The sequence below is a fragment of the Anastrepha ludens genome, chromosome 3 (assembly GCF_028408465.1).
Source record: "Anastrepha ludens isolate Willacy chromosome 3, idAnaLude1.1, whole genome shotgun sequence".
In the NCBI taxonomy this organism is placed as follows: Eukaryota; Metazoa; Arthropoda; class Insecta; order Diptera; family Tephritidae; genus Anastrepha; species Anastrepha ludens.
Window position 1 is genome coordinate 97110114 of NC_071499.1, and position 23887 is coordinate 97134000.

Consider the following 23887-nt stretch of genomic DNA (forward strand, 5'->3'; position numbering starts at 1 on the left):
CCAACAGCCCAGGGTCGATTCAAGACCTCAAAGATGGGATTCGTGAGGCTATAGGGCAGCCACTTTGCAATTCCGTTATGGAAAATTTCATGAAAAGGATATTGTCCTGTAAGCGTGGTCGTGGTGCTCATTTGCCTGATGTTAGTTTCGACTATTAACGGCGTACCTTCCTCTTTATAATGAAATAAACATCCGATCATTTATATTAAAAAATAGTGTTTTTCTTTGAATATCAAAATAACACCTCTTCTTGGAAAACCCTTTATTTCACCCGGGGGAAAAAATTGCACAACCAGCATGAGGAATAACGGAAGCCTTAAGGAAAGCTGGAAGTTAGGCCTTTCCGGCTCCCAGCTACGAAGAAACGGATAGTGGAAACCCGTCCTTTCTAGCTCCACTCATTCACTTCCATCACATTTACATATATATCTCATTAATCAAATAATTAGTTTCTTAGCACTGGTAAGGAAACATAGCACTCTAGCACATAAATTTTAATAACTTATTGCTATTTTCTTATACAGGAAAGATTAAATAAATGAAGAAAATCAAAAAAAAACAAATTTTTTCCAAAAATTTCCAAATTTTACTCTTTAAAAAAGCCATTTTGTGCTAAACAAGAGTTTAATTTTCTGAGAAAAGTTCTACCAAAGTTCAATCACACGATCTTTGTGGCCATGTCATCAATTCGTTCGTATTGAAACAAATACAAATCCAAAGGTGGATATCACACGAGATATAAATTGATCACCGAAGTGATGACGCAGTAAATCCATTGTTTCACGGGCTGCATAGCAAGTAGCGCCGTCTTGTTGGAACCAAGTTGTAAGGAATACGAGCTTCAATTTGAGACATCAAAAAGTCGTTTATCATGGCGCGATAGCGTTCGGAAATATGGGCCGATGATTCCTCCAGCCCATAGGTTGCAGCAAACGGTTGTTTTCAATGATTGTAATGGGTTTGGGTTACTCTTCAGGCAAAATATGGCAATTTTGCTTATTAACACAACTATTAAGCTAAAAAAGGTTCCTCCTGGCTGTACACCAGAAGTAGGCTGTACACCTGGCTGTACACCAGAAGTAGGCCTGAGCGCGCGATGAACACTTTTCACGTAATACAATTGTATGATTTTTAAACGTTGTTGAGGCGCAAGTCTTTCCATGATAAAATGTCGATAATACTGAAAAAAAAGTTATGTATTTATTTAGTTTAACAGTAAGCATGCGTGTTCGATGAAGAGGGGTTCTATTGGAGAAAGTACCTCCAATGTGGTCACCGTTTACACATATTAAAAGAAAAATATAAAAATAATACCAAGACCTTTTATCTCGTTAATAATTTCTATCGCAGAAATTTTAAAATTAGTAAAAGTAAGTAGACAGAACTAAAACTATTCACAAATATAACGAAAAGCAATGGCACTAATATATTACCTTGAAGAGTCTCAGGGAAGGCAGCGAATTGCTCAGCAGTTATCCCATCTATTGTACCAACAGAACATCTGTTAAACAAATATGATATAATCCATTGTAAAAAACTATGTCAAGGACGTGATATCGTAGCTCCATCACTAATTTAGGTACTTTGTCAAAGCCTTAAAAAATATCTTTATACAAAAATTAAAAAAAAAATAATTGGCGCGTACACTTCTGTTAGGTTTTTGGCCGAGCTCTTCCTCCTATTTGTGGTGTGCGTCTTGATGTTGTTCCACAAATGGAGGGACCTACAGTTTCAAGCCGACTCCGAACGGCAGATATTTTTATGAGGAGCTTTTTCATGGCAGAAATACACTCGGAGGTTTGCCATTGCCTGCCGAGTGGCGACCGCTATTAGAAAAATGTTTTTATTAATTTTGCTTTCATCGAGATTCGAACCAACGACCTCTCTGTGAATTCCGAATGGTAATCACGCACCATTCCATTCGGCTACAGCGGCCGCCGTATAGAACCTAAAAAACAATCAACTCATTCGTTTAGTATCTACCGGCTGAAGAAGCATGACCGGGCAGTCCCCATGACTTTCTTTTCTTTGGATTGCTGTAATGAATCCATTTTTCATCACCCGTCACGATGTGATGAAGAACCCCCTTCCTTTTTTGCCGCTGGAGCAGTTGCTCACAGGCAAAAAAACGACAATCAAACATCCCTTGGTTTTAGCTCATAAGGAACCCAAGTCCCCTGTTTCTTAATCATTGGGATTGGCGGGTAATTCCTAATACTGAAGCAAGCTCTTCTTCCGTTTGACACGGATCCTCATTAAGCAATGCTTCCAATTCAGCGTCTGTGAAGGTTTTTGGCTTTCCTTCACGCGGACTGCCGTCAGCATTAAAATCACCGTCTTTGAAGCGACGGAACCAATCTCGCTACGATATTTCACTTAAAGCAGCATCTCCATAAACTTTTTGTAGCTCTCGATGCACTTCAGCCGCGTTTTTTTTTTTTTTGGAATGAAAGAGGAAAATCAACACTTCCCGCAAATGACGATTATTCGGCCCAAAATCACAAAACCAAAAGTATATGATACAAAAACAAAATCACTAATGTGTCGAAGCAATTTGTTTACCATATTGCTGAGCTTGGTTTATGACGTTTAGGTTATGTTAGAATCGACTAGCGGCATCTATTGACAAACAGCGGGCGAACTTAGTTGCGCACCTAATAATTAATGTCATACAACTGTGTTGTCTGTCGATTAAACAAAATTCGCCTCTTTTATTTAAATTTATAATCTTAATTTTATAACTATTAAAAAACACGCTCACACGTCTTAATTTCTGTAGCATCAACTCACTTCTGATTTTCTATTAAATATCGCTTATTTCCATGATGGAAAGAATAATGAGATGTCGCCTATCGTGGTCCCGTTACTTTGCGCTCAGCGAATTTGACAACTAGTTACGTGATTTTAGCTCCAGTATGGCCAGATTACCATTTCCGTAACTTGATTTTGCATTTTTTTTTTTTGTTATTTTTATTATTTTTTGTCTCGGAGTTTTAGTTCTTTCTTCATGACATTTTTATAGCTGTTCTAATTAAAATGTAATGTTTATAATTTTGTAAAATATATTTTTTTTAATAATTATTTAAATAATTCACTCAGTTTTATTTAGCTTTACTTTTTATTAACATCTGGTGGCATTGCCCGTGATTGCAGGTGTTGTTGGTGTTCTTCTGCTTTCGGCAGTCAAATCTCTCTCTCGCTACGGCAGTGTTGCCTAGCTTTGGATATAAAAACGCACTAAAATGCCCATTCAAAGAAAATAACCCAACAAATTTTTATTGAATCACTTAAATAACTTTGTATGCATGACAAATTGTCTTTAAAATGTGCGTTTTCTTAAATAAATGTGTTATGCTTATGTATAATTTAATTTATGAGTTTTTTTTAAGCGAGACTCTTTTGTTAAGGGAAAGACTTGTTTGCTATGTTTGAAGTTATGTAACTAGATAAGGAACTCTTTTTGTAAAAATGTCAGTATGGTTTCTTTAGTATTTTCTGGTATTTTGTTGTTTATTTTTACAATGAATATAACTCTTACTGTCCTATGTCTCACTAAGGATTGATGACCGGAAGAAACGATTACACCTCTATGGTTTTAATTCGCATTCAATAAATTCAAAGGCTTTTAAAATGTGTACAAAGGTTTTCAATCTTAAGAAGAGTAGAGAGAGGGGCATTTAATATTTTTGCATAACCTTAAATGGAGCCAAAAATTAAATTTGCACTTTCAAATTATCAAATTTTATAAGAGTAAAAAAATTTTCATTAGCACTAAAATCTTCTCAGAGTGACCTTTTTTAACCTTTTTTTGTTTAATAATATAGTTTGTTTTTTAACCTAAAGTTTCGGTAGCTTTAAATTAAAAAAAAGAGACAAACACGAAACTTCAAAATTTTCGCAATTTCGGTATAAAAAAGCACTAAATTTATTGCGAAGAGCAAATGGTTGGCAATAATGCACAACTCAGCAAACGTGACGTCACGTACGCTCTGATGGGCGCAATCTTCCTTTTATCATTCTTGGCTTATTTCTATCACATGTCAAGTAAATTACATTCAGAGCTCTCTGCACAATTTCTTATTTTGACTCATTGAATTTTCACCATAGACATTTTTAACATTTTTCACAATTGAAAAGAGTCATACATATTCACTAACTTTTCTCACATTCAGCGCATAATTAAATTTGTTTCATTGTTTTTCTATTTTGAAATTTGTTTTATGTAAATTTATTGACATTACTCGCTTTCCAGTACCACTAAAAACAAAATTGGAAACACTTTACAAAGAATTGAATTTACAAACTTTCAGTCTCATTTTGATTTGAGTTGGCACGAAGTAAAATACGTTCGCAAAAGCATAAAGTCATCGCTGCTTCTATTATGTATTATATATATTTTTTTTCTTTGTTAAATTTATGTTTTTCGAAGTACAGCAGAAAATAGTTTGCATAGCACCACAACTATAGCTTATTTTGTATGTACATACGTAGGCAATATTTACAAGCATCGCCACAACCACCGATATCATCACGATCAGCAAAAACCAAAATGCAAAACTATTTATGCAGGCGCAAATAAATTACTTTTAACATGAATTTTTAGTTTTCACAAAAAAAAAAAACTTCAAAACAAAAGATCTATTTAAAACAATCGTTTATTGTTATTGTAACCTTTTACAGGTTTAAAGAACAGGAGGCCTCTATCCTGATTGACCGATCGTACGTATACAAACAAATCCAAAAACAGAAATACTTAATTAAGTAAATAAAAACATAAAATATTTTAAAGCTTTGTATTTAAACGCTCGTATGCATTTTAAAGCATTTATAAGTGCCTAGATACTTTCTTTGTAATATTTAGCAAACATTTTATTGTTTTTTTGAGCACTAGAAGCCAGGCAGCTGTACAAAGTAAGCAAAATTATTATTTCAAAAAGTGCATTTAAATTCCATTTATTTTTTTATACTTGTTTCACCTGAATGTTGCGCTTTTAAGTTTATATATGTATGCACTCGTATATATTTTTTCGGACTATGCATTAAGTGTACAGCTTTTAAACCAGGCTTAGCCAATTCTTTGGTAAAATATGTTCGACTTTCGCTTTTTTTAAATTACCGATAAAGTAGCTTAGTAAGGTGGAACATCAGGACGAACGCCGCTAATAGGAGGAGGAGCTCCGCCAAACGTCCAAAACAGGTGCTATTATACAATATATACATATATATACAGTGAACGACTTAAGTCTACATACAGCAGCATATTTTCTTATTTCCCATAATTGAAAAGCCTGTTGATGTAGTTTTTTTCGGAATTCATATTTAAAGAATAGTCGGGTATCATGGGATAGGCGGCTAATATGGTACAACCTGCTTTTCTCATAAACTATTTGCACTGTGGCAACGCCGCCTACCGAATCAGCTATTAAATTAAGAAAGAGAATGAAAAAAAATTTCAGCTTTGACAGTTGTGTAGTTTTCTTTCAATTGCTCAAAACACGTGGTTGCGTAAGGTCGACTTATGAAGACGGTGTAGCAGAAACGGTTTTATACGCTAAAACAAGAGTCGCAGAAACATATGTAGTTATCTTCCAATTGCATAATATACATCTCATTTAATTATTTCAGACGATGAGCTATAAACTTTACAAGGTTTTTATTAAAAAAAAATGTAAAAAAATCAGAAATGGAAAAAGAGTCTAATATGGTGTACTTGCGTCCGGTTAGTATGGTATAGTGTACCATATTATCCTCCCATATGCTCCAAAGTTAAGTATTTTTATTTTTTTGGTGGAATTTCACAGGAATAATGAATAAAAAAGGAGTACGAAGGCAATGGGATGTGGAAAGCATGCGCAAGGCCATTGCAGCTGTGAAAAACGAAGAAATGGGTATTTTGCTGGCCTCAAAATCATTTGAGTCCCGCACACCACACTGCAGCGCATGGCTAGAAGCGAGACACCGGCTGAGGAGTTACTTTTAACAAAGCTTGGTAGGAAGCCAGTTTTCTCCCAAGAAATCGAATAAGAATTGGTTAAATACTCTTTGGAGATGGAGTCTCAATTTTGTGGGCTCACGAGATTGGATTAGCGTTCCTAGCCTTTCAAATGGCTATAAAAAATGGCATACCAAATAAATTTAATGCTTTGGCAAAATGTGAAGGAAAAGACTGACTCAATGGGTTTTGTTGGCGTCATAGCGAAACACTAAGCTTGAAGACACCAACTGGCACTTCTTCACTTCTGGCACTTACACTTCTTTTGATAGGGCAAAAGTATTCTGAAGAGAAAACGTGCAATTCTTTTTTAATTTATTGGAAAATGAATATGTGAAACACAATTTTTCAGCCACGCGCATTTGGAGCGTCGACAAAACGGGTTTGTCTGTAGTGCAGTCTCGACAACCAAAAGTTATTGCGCAGAAAGGAAAAGGACAGATAGGGGCCATGACTTCCGCAGAACGCGGGTCACTCATTACTGTTATAGCATGCATGAGTTCTGGTGGATCTTTTGTTCCGCCATATTTTATTTTCCCAAGAAAAAAAAATCATCCCCTCCTTATGAAGGATGCACCACCTGGAGCAAAATCGTCGTGCCATCTCTCTGGGTGGGCGCAAATACCGATTTTCACTGCTTGGTTCAAGCACAAAACCGAGAAAAGAAGAACCATTTTACTCATTTTGGATGGGCATTATTCCCATACTCGAAACATTGACCTTATTATTATCCTTGCCGTCACACTCTACTCACAAATTACAACCGCTAGACAAAACTTTCATGGGACCCCTAAAAGTCTATTATAGTTATGAAATAAGACGTTTTGTCCGAGAGCAAGGCCGCAAAGTAAGTCTTTATGATTTGGTCGGACTGTTTACGAAGGCATACTTACGAGTTCCAACTGGTCAAATAGCTATCAATGGGTTTAAGAGCACTGGAATTTTTCCCCTGGACAAACACATTTTTTCAGAAGCTGATTTTATAGCAGGTGAAATAGAGGACTTGCAAACAGAATCCGTTTTAGCCCAAGACTATGAATAGTTCTCAGAGTTTGCTGTCAGCAGTGAATGCCTCCGTGGCAAAAGAAGGCTAAACCTGCAGTTTTGACCACATCTCTGTGTAAAGCAGAACTACAATGTAGCATAGAAAAAGTAACAAAGCGAAAATCAAAACCAATCGAGATTAAAAAAACCAGTTCTCGTAAAAAACAACGACAGGAGTCAACTACAGATTCTGATCAAAGTATAGTTTTTGAAGAATCGGATGGAAACGGCGATTTTCGGACGTTCCTCCTACAAAAGACAGCTTACGTAATTTTTGTAATAAAAGCTGGGAAGCCGATGCAGTGGCTCATACATGGACTTCATGTTTGCAGTGCGAACTAATCTGGGCTCACGACATATGCATACCGAAAAGAAGAGCCATATTTCTTTGTCAATCCTGTATATAAAGTTATTGTTTTTTTCACTCATTGAAAGTTTGTGTTTAACTTAAAACATACATATGAATTCTTCTTTTAGAGAAAGTTTTTTATGTTAGCCTGAAGAGAAGGCTTTACTGTTAATTTTATCTTATGTTTCTAATAAATGTTTTCGAATATAACATTGCTTTTACATTACTTTTTAGGTTTATTAATACCGATAAAGCTTGTTTCTTAAAGGAAGGGTAGGGTTGGTAATTTGGTATAGTGTACCATTTTAACCGAACCATCTATACCAAATTACCCGCACATTTTTCAAACCACCACTTTTTGTCTTTTTTCAAATTTTGTATCCCAATTTTTTTATTATAAATTCTAGGGTGTACATTTCCTGAGTTACAAGGTAAAACGGAATAGGTATTCCATATTGCCCGACTTTACTCTAACCATAAATTTATAAGTACAAAAAAAAATTATTTTACTTGTTTTATAAAAAAAAATTAACAAAACAACGGAATGACAAAGGTCTACATACTATACAATTCAATTAGCTTAAAAAAACAAATTTATTCAGCTTAAAACTAGGTTTTTTGAACGCTTTTAGTATTTAGTTGACCCACCACCATTATCAATCACTGCTTAAAGGCGTCGTGGCATTAATCCAACTAGTTGGGTAAGCTCTTACTGCGTTATTTGGTTCCATGCCTCCATCAAATCTTTCTTTATCGATTTTGCGTGAGTTACTATACTTCGACGAATTTTTCTCTCTAAAAGCTCCCAAGCATGTTCTATCAGATTTAAATCAGGACTCTGCGGTATTTATTGTCTGTATTCGGTTGTCTGGGTGCGTAATATAAGAGCCATTCTTTGAAAAACCCATCCTTGCCCGATACACAAGCATTCTATATACATATGGCTACAATTATTGTTCCAACACGTTTTTATATTTATATCAGTCCACAGTACCTTCAATAAAGGTAATATTTCCAACGCCAGATGCAACTATAGCTCGACAAGCCACTACGCTATCATCCGGTCATTTCTTCCTAATATATTGAACTGCGATTCGTTAGTAAATAAACGTTAGACCTGAAATCCATTCCCTTGTCAATATGTGCCCGTGTAACTCAAGCCCAAGACGACAGTTTTTCTGAAATCAGATTATTTTTACGTGGTGTCGTGGTGAAATATCCTCTATTATTAAGAACTCTTTGTAGTTCTTGGATCAACACTTTTTCCCGATGTCTCGAAGATATGTTTGACCAATTCGGAGCGCCACTTTTCGGACTTTGGTCGATTTCTCTTGAAATAAACGAATTTATATGAATACGGCGGCGGCCATAGACGAATGGGTTGATGGTTGACTACGATTGGAAAGTGCGCAGATTAGAATCTCCGTGAATGAAGTTTTTTCTAACAGCGGTCGCCCTCTGAGTGAATTTCTGCCATGAAAAGGAAGAGAAGCTCGGCCAAACACCCAGAAAGGGTATACGCGCCAATTTTATACTGTATAATATGTATGTATGTAATAGCAACGACGACTTCTCAACTGAAATGTACGAATAACGGTACTTTACACCTTTACACCGTTCGATTTGTGGATTATGATGTAGACTTTTGTCATACCGCTTTTTTGTTATTTTGTTAATTTTTTTGTTATAAAGCAAGTGAAATAATTTCATTTTTGTAAATTTTTGAATAAATATGAATTCCGAAAAAACTATATCAACAGGTTTTCCAATTATTGCATACCTGTGAGAATTAAGAAAGTATGCTGCTGTATGTAGACTTAAGTCCTTCACTGTATGTATATACATATGTATATTAAATATGGAACGACGTTTCTCTAATCAATCAAATCAAACGTGAAGGCTCAGTTCTCCTTGAAAATAGTTAAAACGCCATTTCTAATTGAAAAGTCGGTCAAAAGTGTCAACCGTTGTCATGATGCGGTATACTTGGGCGAAACAAACCGTGCATACAAAATAATATTTTTGAGTTGATTTTTCATTAGTTCGCGAAGTCAATTGTAAAAATATATTGGGACAAATGTAATGGAGTTCTGATGAGCATTGATTCTCTTATGTTGGAAAGCTCCTTATGTTTGGAATACATACAATACAATAAGTATACAGCCGCTGAGACCGAGCTCAAATGACATCCGTTCATCCGTTCCGTGCCTACTCATGTGCCGTGTTCATATTTTGTATTGGCAAGAAAAGTGTTGAATCTAATATCTCTTCCCACTTTTCCTAATTCATCTCATATATTTACATATGTACGAGGTGTGTTGAAAAAGTATCGCGAATTTTGAATTCGAATTTCGATTTTTTTGTGGCGATATGTGGGTATTCATGTCTCCCACTCTTGCCGACGAGTTCGGCCATTTTAAATGTTCAGTTAATTGTTCGCAGCTGCTTTGCTTGCACGTGTTTCGGCTCGTCTTCGATTTTTACCCATTCAAAAAAATGGATCAATGAACCGGTATCAAATTTTGTGTGAAAAACAAAATGAAGTGCGCGGATGGTACAAAATGTTCTCAGAAGGCCGGGAAGATGTGAACGACGAAAAGCGTATCGGACTCCCGAGCACTTCAGAAGAAGAAAATGGTATTGGCCAATCGTCGAATCAGCGTTCGAGAAGTAGCGGAGGACCTAGACATATCGATTGGCTCGTGCCATTCGATTTTTTCAATGATTTGGGCGTTAGACGGGTCGCTGCAAAATTCGTACCAACTGCTCAATTTCGACCAAAAGCAACATCGCATGAACATTCCTAATGAGATGTTCGACTCCCGAGCGACCCAAATTTGCTCCAGAGGGTCATAACTGGCGATGGGTTTATGGTTATGACGTGGAAGCCAAAGCTCAATCATCTCAATGGAAGCTGCCGCACGAACCAGAAACCAAGAAATATTACCTGCAAGTTATGCGCAATTTGCGCGAAGCAATCCATCAGAAACGCCTGGATTTGTGAAAGAACAAAAATTGGCTTTTGCATCACGATAACACCCCTGCTCACACATCGTCGCTTGTGCGCGCCTTTTGGCCAAAAACAACACACTAATTATGCCACAGCCAACGTATTCCCCAGTTCTGGCCCCCTGCGACTTTTTCTTGTTCCCGAAACTGAAGATGCCCATGAAAGGATGACGCTACGCTACGATTGAGAAGATAAAGACGGCATCGAAGGAGGAGGTGAACAAGATAAAAAAATGATTTTTTGAAGTGCTTCGAAGATTGAAAAAAACGTTGGCACAAGTGCATAATATCTCATGGGGATTACGTTGAAGGGGGCGAAATAGATATTAATGAATAAATAAATAATTTTTGAAAAAACACAAAATTCGATCAACTTTTTGAACACACCTCGTATGTATGCATATACAATGAGTAATGTGAGAGGAAAAGTATTTTCCCGTAAAAAACCTTCAACTTCGTCGATTCTATGGACTATATAATATCCTCTGTTTTCTAAAAATTTGCAGTAAGAGCCAAGAAATCCTCTTTTCGCCGAAAAGATTTAATAGGTTGACAGGTCTATTGTTTACCCTTTATTATTGTGCAAAAATTCCTTAGTAAAGCATTAGTGTACAATCCAATTTGTTTTGCTACTTCCGGAAGAATTTTTCGAGTGATTCACGTATTTTTAAAATTCGGCTAAATTTAAAAGTTCGTCGCATTTGAATTATTTTTGAAATTTTTATTTTCGTTAATAAAAGTGCTAGGCATTATATATATTTATCTTTATTTTGTCCCGCTTTTTTGGCTATTTTAACACGCCGCTGGCACACATTTTTTAAAGCTTTTTTTTGTTTGTTCGTCCACGAAACATTAATTTGAAATGCAAAAAAACTCGCAACAGCACCGACCTCCACCATATCATTTTTTCATCTAAGTCAACAGCAGCAATGGATATTTTCTCGTAGGCAACAGAACAAGCCTCTTATACTTTGTATTGCATGCACTCAACCCACGCGCGTATATGTACATATACACATATGTATGTACATATGTATGTATGGATATGCATCCAGATTTTTTCTCTTTTACAGCTGATTTTTTGTTTTCGTTAAGTTGCAGTTAAGTTAAATGCAAACAAGAACTGAAATATTTAAGCAATATATTACAATTACGAAATTACCAGAACTCAGATTTCTTTAACCTTTTGATTTTCCAAATTCACCTTTGATTTAGAATTTTGGCATTTCGCATTTACATGTGTATGTATACTTAGTCGATGAGTGCCACACCCCCTTAAATGAGACTGGCGTTTGAAATCTGCTTTATTTGCTTGCTGCTTATCAAAATTGTTCATGCTATTTCTACCATTAGTTATCCATGCTCTTCAATGCGGTCACTATTTCCCTCTCCCAGTCAAGAACGGTCTCACCAGCCCGCTTCGCTTCGTTCACTAGGTGGTACATAAATACCTACATATGTATGTATGTACATATGTACCTACTATTTAGATGTTATAAATATTTTAGCTTCGCATTCAAATTTTCACCAAGCTATTTAACCTGGTATTGAAATTACAATTTTAATATTTTTTTTTAATTTTTGGTTTTTAGCCAAATGAGTTGCAGCAATTTGTTCGCTTTATTTTCGTCAATTTATAAACACTATTCGCACTGAACACTTGCACATACATACATATATTTTCTTCGTTGTAGTAGTTTGATATTTAGCTGTTTACTTTCATTGTTGTTTATTATGTTTTTGACGTTCTTTAATAGCTTTTTATTTAAGTACTGGTAAATGCATATGTGTATATTCTCAAATAAATACGCGGCCACACTACACGGCCGTGACTACTTACACACATTTATTAAATTTTAGTTTTGCAAATTTACGACTTATTTGAGCCATAGAAATTTTTAAGAATGTTTATAATTGCACTGTACAACACCACAAAAAAACCGAAAAAGAAAAAAAAAAACAGCGTATATTTGTAGTCGTTATGGTGAAGCGGAGGGGCAGGAATTATATCTGTCGTACACCATTTTAAAAATAACGCCTCAATTTTTTTAGGATGAACCAAATTGGCCGTTTCGCCATAGAAAATAAATTTCGTCCCATCCACTCGATCAAAATTTCGATCCAAACTATGAAAACAGTGAAAGCATGTGCTATTCTTTAGTCCCCTTTGCCATATTACTTAAACGGGACTTTGCTATTTATAAAAACAAATTTACGGTTTACGGTGTTATTTGTGAATGTTTTGCGACATCTCCATACATACATATATTATGTATGTATATGCAATACATATGTGTATGTACATACATATACATATACAGAAAATACTAAGAATAAAATGTTCATAATGCAAAATGGTTTATTCTCGTAATATAAGCTATAAATAGCAATAGCAGGCCGATTACGTTTCTACTATGAAAAAGCTTTTCGTAAAAATCCATTGCCACTCGGCATAAAACTTGTGGTCTCTCCAATTGTGGCGCAACATTACGGCGAACACTACGAAATCGAAAAAAGCTTAACAGCGTATTAATAACAAAATACAGGCGTCGGTAATCGCATTCTTAACTCCGGAAAGACGGTCTCCTTCTTCTCTATAAACCCAACGTAAATTAGGTGTTCGTATAGGTAAAATGTAAGTTTGCTTGTAAATGATTGAGGATCTCAACTACAAGCACTTCGATTAGTTGAAAATCTTGAAGCTATTCGTTTAAGGTATGCTTATTGCTTAGGCCTGATGAAGTTAAATGCGCTTATTGGCATAATGACCTTGGCCCACACCTTTACAAGATAGAATTAACTAGAAACGTTTGAGTATTTTGTTAATTTGAAGTTCTCAAAACTCATTTAAAAAGTTCGGGACAAATATCAAACTTTAAATTCCCAAACTTCAAGCTAGTAGAGCATTGGATCCAACGAATAGACCGGGCTTGCGGTGCTGGTATTATATCAGTAATTTTAAATTCTATTCTGAATTCTGAACTCCATTCGGAAAACTATCGTGTAGCATACAAGTGGATGCCAGATATATCAATTACTCTGCGTTTTACTTAAATATAAAATTGTTTGCCCTATTGGAAAACTCGATACATTCCGTATACTTCTATTTTGGAAATTGAAATGTTAACTTAATTTTTTGCATGTATGGTATTTTACGAAAACATTCTATAATATATATAATCATATTATTGTCTCTAATTGTTTTTTCTGTTTTCTACAATTCGAGTGATGTACATTTACGCTCCACAGACCTTAAAAAATGGATATAGGTGTATGTATCTATATATGTGTGTATGAATATGAATGCATGTAGATATGTACATATAAATACATATGTATGTACATACATATGCATTAAGGGTTACCGGGAAAGTAGTCCTAGATGCATGGATAGCTAAAAAGCCATAAATGTGTCTAACATAATTTACAGAATAGTTTCCATACAAAATATTTTGTTAGTGATGCGAATTAGGAATCCCTGAATGAAAAGTCGTAAGTTCAAAACTTTTTTAGCCATTCTCAACTGTCAAGCTTGGTTTAAACATTACTGAGGATATTTTATTAACTGGATTATTAAAGATAAAATCGACTAATATTGAACTAATATTTAAAAAACAACTATCTTTTTATTAACTCGAATTTGAATTACTCTATTTGTATCTTAATTTTTGTTATAATTCTGTTCTGAGGTAGTTGACTATGACTGATCGTTCGATTTGCTATTACTTCATTATAGGTCTCTTTATCATTAAAATTTATTTTCTAATTTTTAGTTCGATTAGCAATAAAAGCGTGTTTTTTAGTTTTTTTAAACTATTTTTTATTAAGCTAGCGAAGAGCACAGGCTCTGCCTTGCCATTTTCTCCCATTACACGCTCGTAAAAAATATAAAGTTCTTACTTAAGAATCTAGATTTTTATAACGTGAAAAACTGTCCCAACTAAAAAAGATTTAATGTATAGGACTATGAATAAGTTCGTGCGGTTTTTTTTTCGAAATTTGAAACTTTATTGACGTAAAATGGTTACAAATTTAATATTCAAAATATTGTCCATCGCTTACTACTACTTTTTCCCATCTTTCTGGCAATTCACGGATTCCCTTTGTGAAAAATTCGGTCGGTTTTGCCGCAATCCACGAATCGATCCATTTTTTGACTTCATCGTAATTACGGAAGTGCTGGTCAGCCAGGCCATGTTGCATCGATCGGAAGAGATAGTAATCGGATGGCGCAAGGTCTGGACTATACGGCGGGTGGGGTAGGACATCCCATTTGAGCGTTTCTAAGTATGTTTTGACCACTTGTGCAACATGTGGCCGAGCATTGTCATGTTGCAAAATAACTTTGTCGTGTCTATCGGCGTATTGCGGCCGTTTTTCTCGCAGTGCTCGGCTCAAACGCATCAATTGTCGTCGGTAGACATCCCCCGTAATCGTTTCATTCGGTTTCAGTAGCTCATAATACACAACACCCAGCTGGTCCCACCAGATACACAGCATAACCTTCAGGCCATGAATATTCTGCGCCGACGTCGATGTTGAAGCATGGCCAGGGTATCCATACGTTGCCCGACGTTTTGGATTGTCGTAATGGACCCACTTTTCATCGCCAGTCACAATTCGATGCAAAAAACCCTTTCTTTTGTGCCGTTGAAGCAGTTGTTCGCATGCCATAAAACGGCGTTCAACGTCTCTTGGCTTCAATTCATACGGCACCCAATGGCCTACCTTTCGGATCATTCCCATGGCTTCTAAACGTTTGGAAATGGTTGATTGATCAACTCCCAAAGTTTTTGCAACCTCTTCTTGCGTTTGAGCCGGATCTTGATCGAGCAATTCCTCCAATTCGGTATCCATGAACTTTGGCGGCGCACCCTCGCGTTCTTCGTCTTCCAAGCCAAAATCACCACTTTTAAAGCGTGCAAACCACTTCTGGCACGTTCGCTCAGATAGAGCATGCTCACCATAAACTTCCACCAAGATACGATGACTTTCGGCTGCTTTTTTCTTCATATTAAAATAATGAAGAAGAATTCCCCGCAAAAACACATTATTTGGCACGAAATTCGACATTTTCAAGTGTGGTAAAAATATTGTTGTTTACGCTTCAAATAAAAAACTTATACTGACGTTTGTGCCTTACGACAGTAGCTCTCCAATGAATGTTTGGAAATGTGGATCGATGGAATAATAATCAAGTTACGCCATCTGTTGTAAAACCGCACGAACTTATTCATAGTTTAGTTTAGTAAATATATATTTAGTCAAACACAGTCCCGCTCTCACTAAAGCTGGCCTTAAACAAAGCACAATTGCCAGCGATTTGTTGCAGTTCCGAGAAAATCCATCGCCCAAGCCTGGAGTAATTGAAATTTTTCATTTACCTGGAATTTGTTGCTAATGTGCGCAGCTTGTGGATTTTCTCATTTTTTTACTGACCATCGTCGAAGTAAGAGTAAGAGGAAAAATGGTAGGCATTAATACAAAAATTTTAAAAGAATTTATAGTATTTCAAAAATGAATTGTCATTATGGCAAATAAAAAGTGAATTATTTAAAACATGTTTTTTCGTTTTTTTTTTCTTAATGCACATGTAAATATCTGCAAGAGCAATCGCGTCATCCGCTTTTTTTCGCATGTTAACAGTACGACGATCGCAACGAAGTGATGTTTCACGGATTTGTGTACAGTGTGTGTACTACGGACTAGGCACAAATCGCTGGGAATTGTGCCCTGTTTATAGTTAGCTTAATAGCTTCGGGGCACGCTCATGCATGCATATCCAGCAGCTTATATGTGTGCGTGTCGGGTGACACACGTACTTGCTTCGTGCCACACATACATACTTGTTGTCGGCTTTTGCATAATGAAAATCAAATATTTTAGAATTTTGACATGAATCATGACATGCAGTAGTGTCTCAGTTTGTGCTGACATTCGAGATGAATAGGTGTGCAGAAGAAATTCAAGTAAAACTGCTGCAGTTACAAGCAACAACAAATCATCTTCCGAAGACGACAGATTTACGTGCGCACGCTACGGACACTCAGTTCAAATGGCGCATGACATTTTTTGCATGAACGTTTGCGGGCAGGCGTCATGCACCTGACACGCACACATATAAGCTGCTGGACATGCATGCATGAGTGTGCCCAGCTTATTTCATATTTATTCTCATTGTGACGAGAGCTAGTCTCTTGGTTAACGGTATTTTCATTTTCCAATTTTTGTAACTAGCGTTCATTTATTGCAATATGCAATTTTTAGTGTGTTTCTGATGGTCAAGTGATTGGTATAAAAATTTACATTAATAAAACGGGCCCTCCTTCTACGATTGAATAGCGAAAATTGGTGATTTAAAAATTCGAAAGTGGAAAATGCAGCCGAAATAGTTAAATTGCTCAATGCCACGGGTGCAAAGTATCATTGAACGCGTCGTTGATAAAAATCGGGTACAAATCAAGGTAATTGCAGTTAATGCACATTTTGCGCTTTATAGCAGGGTGCACCCGTTGTGACCTTATACGACGAAAACCGGGAAATATGCGACGTACAGGTTATAGTCAAGGGGAATAGAAGAAGACGAAAATAATGAATTCATGGCATAAGAGTGGCAAAAATCGCATGCTGCAGAGACTGCCTGCTTTAAAGTCCGCTTAAATATTAATATTTAAAATATAGTACTTACAGCTCAGCGGAAACGCGATATGCTCTTACACATGTTTTGTAGCAGTTAAACACAAATTTTATTGTTAATATTTTTCATACATATTTCTATATATGTACTATATATCACTTTTTTAATAATTTTGTTGAAGCAAATTTTCGAAAATTGTTGTAATAACAAGGAGAAATTCCTAAACAAAGATGAAGTGGAAAAAAAGAACGTTTAATTGTGCGCTAAATAAAAGAAAAGCGGTCGGCTCCCAACTAAGCATGGCACGAAAGAAGTCCTAAGCAACGAAAAACACCTGAGCCGAGTTGCCTTCGAGAAGCTATAAATGAGGGATTTAAATTTCTGAATGTCGATATTTTTCACTAACGAGTCGAAATTCAATATTTTCGGCTCAGATGGATGACTTGCATACGTGTGGTAGAAACCCAATACCGAGCTTCATAAAAGCAGCGTAAAGGCGAGTGTAATGGTGGTGGTAGTGTAATGGTATGAGTGTGTATATCGCAGCCGGCGTCGAAAATATAGCTTTTGTTGAGGTTATTATGGAAAAAGCTAGTGAAATCTATGCCATGAATGCTTAAAACTGTTACTAAAAAGAAGCGTACCACACAAAGTACTGAATATTTTTTATTTCACTAATTTAACTTGTTTTTAAAGAAATGAAATGAAATAAGTTGTGACACAAAATTTTAAATTCGTCTTCGTTTTTGATTTTCATTCTATTAAATAATAGTTAAATAAAATGCAATCATTTTTTAAACTATCATACAATTTCGTAGCAACAGTTCAGCGTTTAAATTTTCTCAATGTATAAGTACATACATACATACATATGTATTAGTTTTCAAAATACTGAATTCCAAGTTTTAGTAATGCGTCCACATGAAATAAGCTATGAAACACTGTACATATGTATACCCATAAATATACGTACAGTTAATATGTCATTGACATTTGTATGTTCTAAATTAGAAATATAAATTTAAATTACTCATGCCACATGCCAAGAAACCGCCGCCCGCAAGCATGTAACATGTTTTCTTTTACTAAGCATTAGTGAATTTTATTAAAATCTTAATGAGGTCTGCAGCATGAACACGTAGTATGTACGTCAACAACAACACAAATATTTAAGGCATAAGTGTTCACGATTTTAATTAGATGTGCACAAATCACGCGCTTCACTCAGCCAATATGACGCGCGTCAGCAGTGCGGAAGTGCAAGCCAGTGTGCCCGCATTAAAGCAATGCAAGAGGAAGACGCATGAGAAGAGCATAGAGTCTGATAAATGATTGAGGCGAGTGATATGTAAGTACATACATATGTACATACATAAGTATCTCTGATTTGCATACACATTTGAATGGCTTAACTATTGAGCATTTAAATAGGAAAACGAAAATGCGACTAAATAACAGCGGCTTATCCAGACAAACAACTCGTGGTGTGTTTAACTAACTCATATACTAAAGGGTGATTTTTTAAGAGGTATAGGAAAGTTGTTCAAAAAAACACACGTGAAATTCAGAAAAATGCATGAAATTTTAATTTAAATCGTTAGTACAGTCCATATAATTGAATGTTTGAAGATTATTTCATGCAAATGTTGACCGCGACTGCGCTTCAAATGGTCCATCCGCTTAGTCCAATTTTGGCATACTTTTCCCAATATTTCGGCCGGTATCTCACATATAAATGCTTTAATGTTGTCTTCCAATGCGTTAATTGAAGCAGGCTTGACATGAGCTTTAACATAGCCCACAAAAAAAATTTTCGAAATTTTGACCAAAAAAAAGTCAAAAAAATTTTTTCAATCAATTTTTAGTTGATTTGGCCAGTTTTTTAGATTTTCTGTTATACACGTAACGATTCCTTATGATTTAACCTTTATTTTGAAAGAAAAAATTGTATGGTGTCTATAATAGTTCTCGAGATATTGCGATTTTAGTGGAAGCGCGCACCGTGAAGTTCGCGGTTACGCAGCGCGGGAGTAGAAAAACGCGCACAGACCTGCAGAAGTCTGCTCCAGTCACTTCATACAGGAACACAAAAAAAGGATTTACCTAGAACCAATATTTCCCAAAGTTTCAAAGAAATCGAAAGACCACTTGCAAATCTCATATTTTCTGACGGAGTCTTACCCAATAGCTAAAAAATCACCCGTTACCATGGCGCCAAGGGTATGAAACTGTACTTCGGCATTTGGTAAATACGGTTTTTGTTAAATTTAAGCGGACAAAGAAAAAATATTTTAAAGCCAAAAAACATAAATTGTGTTTCGTAAATAAAATTTAATTACATGTTTGTGCTTCATATTGTTATCTTTCAACAGCTGTCAAATTGATCAATGGCACCAAGCTGTAAAAATGTTCAGTAAGATTTGTCATCCTATGCATCGTTTCAGTGTTTCCGAACGTGTGAAAATTAACAAACAGTATCATCAAAATTTCGAATCGATGTTAAACGACCTTATGTGATCAGAACGCAAGAACGTCGCTATATCCGAGCTATGGTTCCAACCAGGCGACTTTACATATTACATGTACATACATACCATATAAGTGATGCAACGATTGAAGTTTTGCATAAGAAATTGGCGACTGGGCGCGATCATACAATTGAAGACCTGTCGATTATTTTCTCTGGAACTATGTCTAAGTTCTAAATCTACCCTAATAAGACAACCACTTTGGACTAGCTCAAGGCCAACATTCCACACACTATTGCTGGAATAGTCTTATTCATTTCGATGATGGAATGTAAATGTGGGTTCATAGTAATGTCGGGATCAAATATGATTGTTTTATTATATTGTTTTTTTTTTAAATATCTTTTCCTATCATTCTGATATAATCGCCCTGTGCAAGTATATGAAAAGAAAACAATATCAACCATCACAGAAATTTTTATAGCAGTACCGTATATAGCAAGCCAACTTAAAAATATCCGAATTACTCATATATTCAGCTGAATACAAACTGACTTTTTCGGCGCCCTCGCCATATAAAAGTAATATCAGTGGCAAATAGTTGCACTGTAGTGCAACAATAGTGCATTAAAAATATACTCCTGTAAAGTGAATTGAATCCCTTTCGGTCCACAGGGCATTTCTCCCTGCATATGTATGTACATACATATGTAATGGTACTAATGCGTGTGAGCAGACAAATATCTTTCCAAGAAATTACTTTTTATTTCAGGGAAGTCGAAATAACATTTCAAAAAAAATATGCAGATATGTACAAGTATAAATTGCATATCTACTTAAATGCGCGTATACTGTAAATTTTTTTTATAGTCCGTATCCAAACTCCATGCCTAATGAATTCTTGGGCCTGATAGATGGCCCCATTGTTGGATTTGATTTATTTTAAAACGAAACTTTTGTTCGCAAATTTCTGAAACCACAAAACCGATTTCGATGAAATTTCGTATGTATGTATTGTCGGTCTCAACTTGAAAGATAGGATACTTTTAGACCTGAATAGAAATAAATTTTGAATTCAACTGGTATACCAGGAATGCCACCACACAATTTTCGCCGATATTTCTGCTTCTTAATCCAAACCTACTAGATTATGAAACGGCACATGGTTATGTGGTCATTAAATCGATCACCGGAAATGTTATTCAGCCAATCATTTTAAACTGAAAGTTTACGATAGAAACCCTTCTGCTACCGTGAATCCCAATTCATTTGCAATGTCAATTTGTGGTCTGGCCTTAAAAAATCCGTATTTTTCCCATGGCCAATTCTAGTGGCGGCCGCCATAGCCGAATGGGTTGGTGCGTGGTTACCATTCGGAACTCACAGAGAGAACGTAGGTTCGAGTCTCGGTGAAACACCAAAATTAAGAAAAACATTTTTCTACTGGCGGTCGGTTGCCCATCGGCAGGCAATGGCAAACCTCCGAGTGTATTTCTGCCACGAAAAAAGCTCCTCATAAAAATATTTGCCGCTCGGAGTCGGCTTGAAACTGTAGGTCCCTCCATTTGTGTAACAACATCAAGCCGCACACCCAAAATAGGAGGAGGAGCTCGGCCAAACACCCAAAAAGAGTGTACGCGCCAATTATATATATATACACAAACTATTGGTTGTGTTGCGATTTTCCAGCCAAATATAACGCAATTACACTATTACGTTTGAATTCCATCACAGAAAAAAAAAAATTCAACAAAACTGAGACGCAAATGCTTTTGATGGCTTATAAACAATATATTGAACTGTCATTAGAACAATTTTGACGTTGATGTTATAAGCTTTTTTACAAATACAAGCAGTGTGAAGTTGGTAACACTTCATATCGTTCACCCTGTATATATAATGATATCTAACTATGTAAACTAGAGAGCTCCAAGACCAACTCATATAATGATTAATCTCAGGATACACCACCAATTGGGGAACTATTTTGAATGTTTAAAAGTATAACAGTGATACACAAACGAGAGCATCCCTAATACGTGTAATCATAGAATGTTTAAAAATTAATTAAACAGCTGCATGTACGAGCAATTAAAAGAATTATCGCTGTTCATCAGTGGCAGCGCTGCTGCTGGTTTTGCACACCAATGACAAAGTGATTTGCTCTACTTAGATGAGTGCACGTATGCAAGTTAATTTTTGAACGTTTGATTTGTATTTTAATTCTAAAAAGTGTGTGTACTACATATATACGTAGTTTTACGTATTTTGGTTTACTTGTGATGATGGCAAGTGACAAAATTCAATTAATTTTATGCCAACAATTGTAAATATATATGTAAGTACGAGACGCAACGGCATCAAATGGATGGACTTCTTATACTTGCTTGGCATAATGACCAGAAATTTCAACAAATTTCACTTAACCTTTTTTACCTCCCTCAAAAATTTACCACTAATAAGAACACTGACATTTCCATTCAACTGATCTTCTTAATGAGTGAACCCGGTGCTAACAAAAAACCCTGTCAATTTTATAATATTTTTTAATTATCTCAACTAAATCAGAAATTCATAAATTTAACTACACCTTAGTTAAATCGCCGAGCAATAACTAAGCTGGTAATGCATGTTAATTTTACGGAAAAACTATAGAACTATTCCGTATATACCTACAAATATACACATAAGTACATGTCGCAGTGTGTTTAAGAAAGATGTGCGCTTATGAGAGGCACAAAAAGTTATTTTTAAATTAATACGAATTTTTCGTGTATTTAATGTGTTGAAGGAATTTATGAATATTACATATACAAACAAACATGTTATTATTACATATATGCCATGGTAGCAGGTGTTTTTTAAGAGCTTGGGAACTTAAACTAATAATACAAAACAGAAGAATTGTCGAAAAGATTTTTTTTATTATAATCTGGTAGATTACTTCATGGCATTTATTATTTGGTCTATTCGCACATTCCAATTTTTTAGTACTTTCTTAAATAAATCTGGCCGTACGGCGTCAATGGTGGCTTGAATATTGCAATAAATTTATTGTTAAGAGCGCTGTATGGCAAGTTAGAATCAAATGTCGTTAATGTTTAGCTGATTAATTTTTAGAAATATTTATCGATATCAATATTGCAGAATACAGGGTCTGCCATATTTTATGTCGGTATGTAAACGCTGAATAACTTTATCATTTACCAACTGATCGACTTCAACATACGAGGTGTGTACAAAAAGTATCGCGAATTTTGAATTTTCGCAGGTTACGTATTTCGAATTTCGATTTTTTTATGGCGATATGTTGTGGTACTCATGCCGACGAGTTTGGCCATTTTGAATGTTCAATTAAATGTTGACAGCTGCTTTGCTTGCACGTGTTTCGGCTCGTCTTCGATTTTTACCTATTCAAAAAGATGAATCAAAGAACCGGTATCAAATTTTGTGTGAAAAACGAAATTAAGCGCGCGGATGCATTTCGAATGTTGACTGTGTCATACGGAGAAGCTACTTTGGACCAAAACAACGTTTATCGGTGGTATAAAATGTTCTCAGAAGTCCGGGAAGATGTGAACGACGAAAAGCGTACCGGACGTCCGAGGACTTCAGGAGAAGAAAATGGTATTGGCCATTCGTTGAATCACCGTTCGAGAAGTTGCGGAGGATCTAGACATATCGATTGGCTCGTGCCATTCGATTTTTTCAATGATTTGGTCATGAGACGGGTCGCCGCAAAATTCGTACCAAAACTGCTCAATTTCAACCAAAAGCAGCATCGCATACGCATTCCTAATAAGATGTTCGACTCTGGGTCATAACTGGTGACGAATCATGGGTTTATGGTTATGATGTGGAAGCCAAAGTTCAATCATCTCAATGGAAGCTGCCACACGAACCAAGACCGAAAAAAGCGCGGGAAATTACCGTTTTCTTCGATTGCAGGGGCAAACGGTCAATAAGGAATATTACCTGCAAGTTATGCGTAATTTGCGCGAAAGTTAGAAACGCCCGGATTTGTGGAAGAACAAAAATTGGTTCTTGCATCACGATAACGCCCCTGCTCACACATCGTCACTTGTGCGCGACTTTTTGGTCAAAAACAACACACTAATAATGCCACAGCCAACGTATTCCCCAGATCTGGCACCCAGTAACTTTTTCTTGTTCCCGAAACTGAAGAGGCCCATGAAAGGTCGACGCTACGCTACGATTGAGAACATAAAGACGATGCCGTCATTTTTTCGATGCCTAAGGAGAAGCTGAACAAGATAAAAAAAATGATTTTTTAGTGCTTCGAAGATTGGAAAAACCGTTGGCACAAGTGCAGGGGGATTACTTTGTTTCATGGGGATTACTTTGAAGGGGACAAAGTAGATATTAAT

General features: G+C 35.9%; 1 protein-coding gene across 4 annotated transcripts in view; it reads left to right on the forward strand.

Annotated features, from left to right (window-relative positions):
• LOC128858523 (cAMP-specific 3',5'-cyclic phosphodiesterase) overlaps positions 1-23887 on the forward strand; it is a 118212-nt gene that overhangs the window by 60463 nt on the left and 33862 nt on the right. For 3 of the 4 annotated variants that reach the window (XR_008454022.1, XM_054094885.1, XM_054094886.1), the window contains exon 3: positions 4681-4719. The exons of the other annotated variant lie outside the window; for it this stretch is intronic. Coding sequence is in view for 2 of the 3 variants with exons in the window: in XM_054094885.1 (XP_053950860.1) it covers positions 4681-4719 (39 nt within the window). In the remaining variant the exon portion in view is untranslated. The remainder of the gene's footprint in view (positions 1-4680; positions 4720-23887) is intronic. 4 annotated transcript variants of the gene reach the window in all.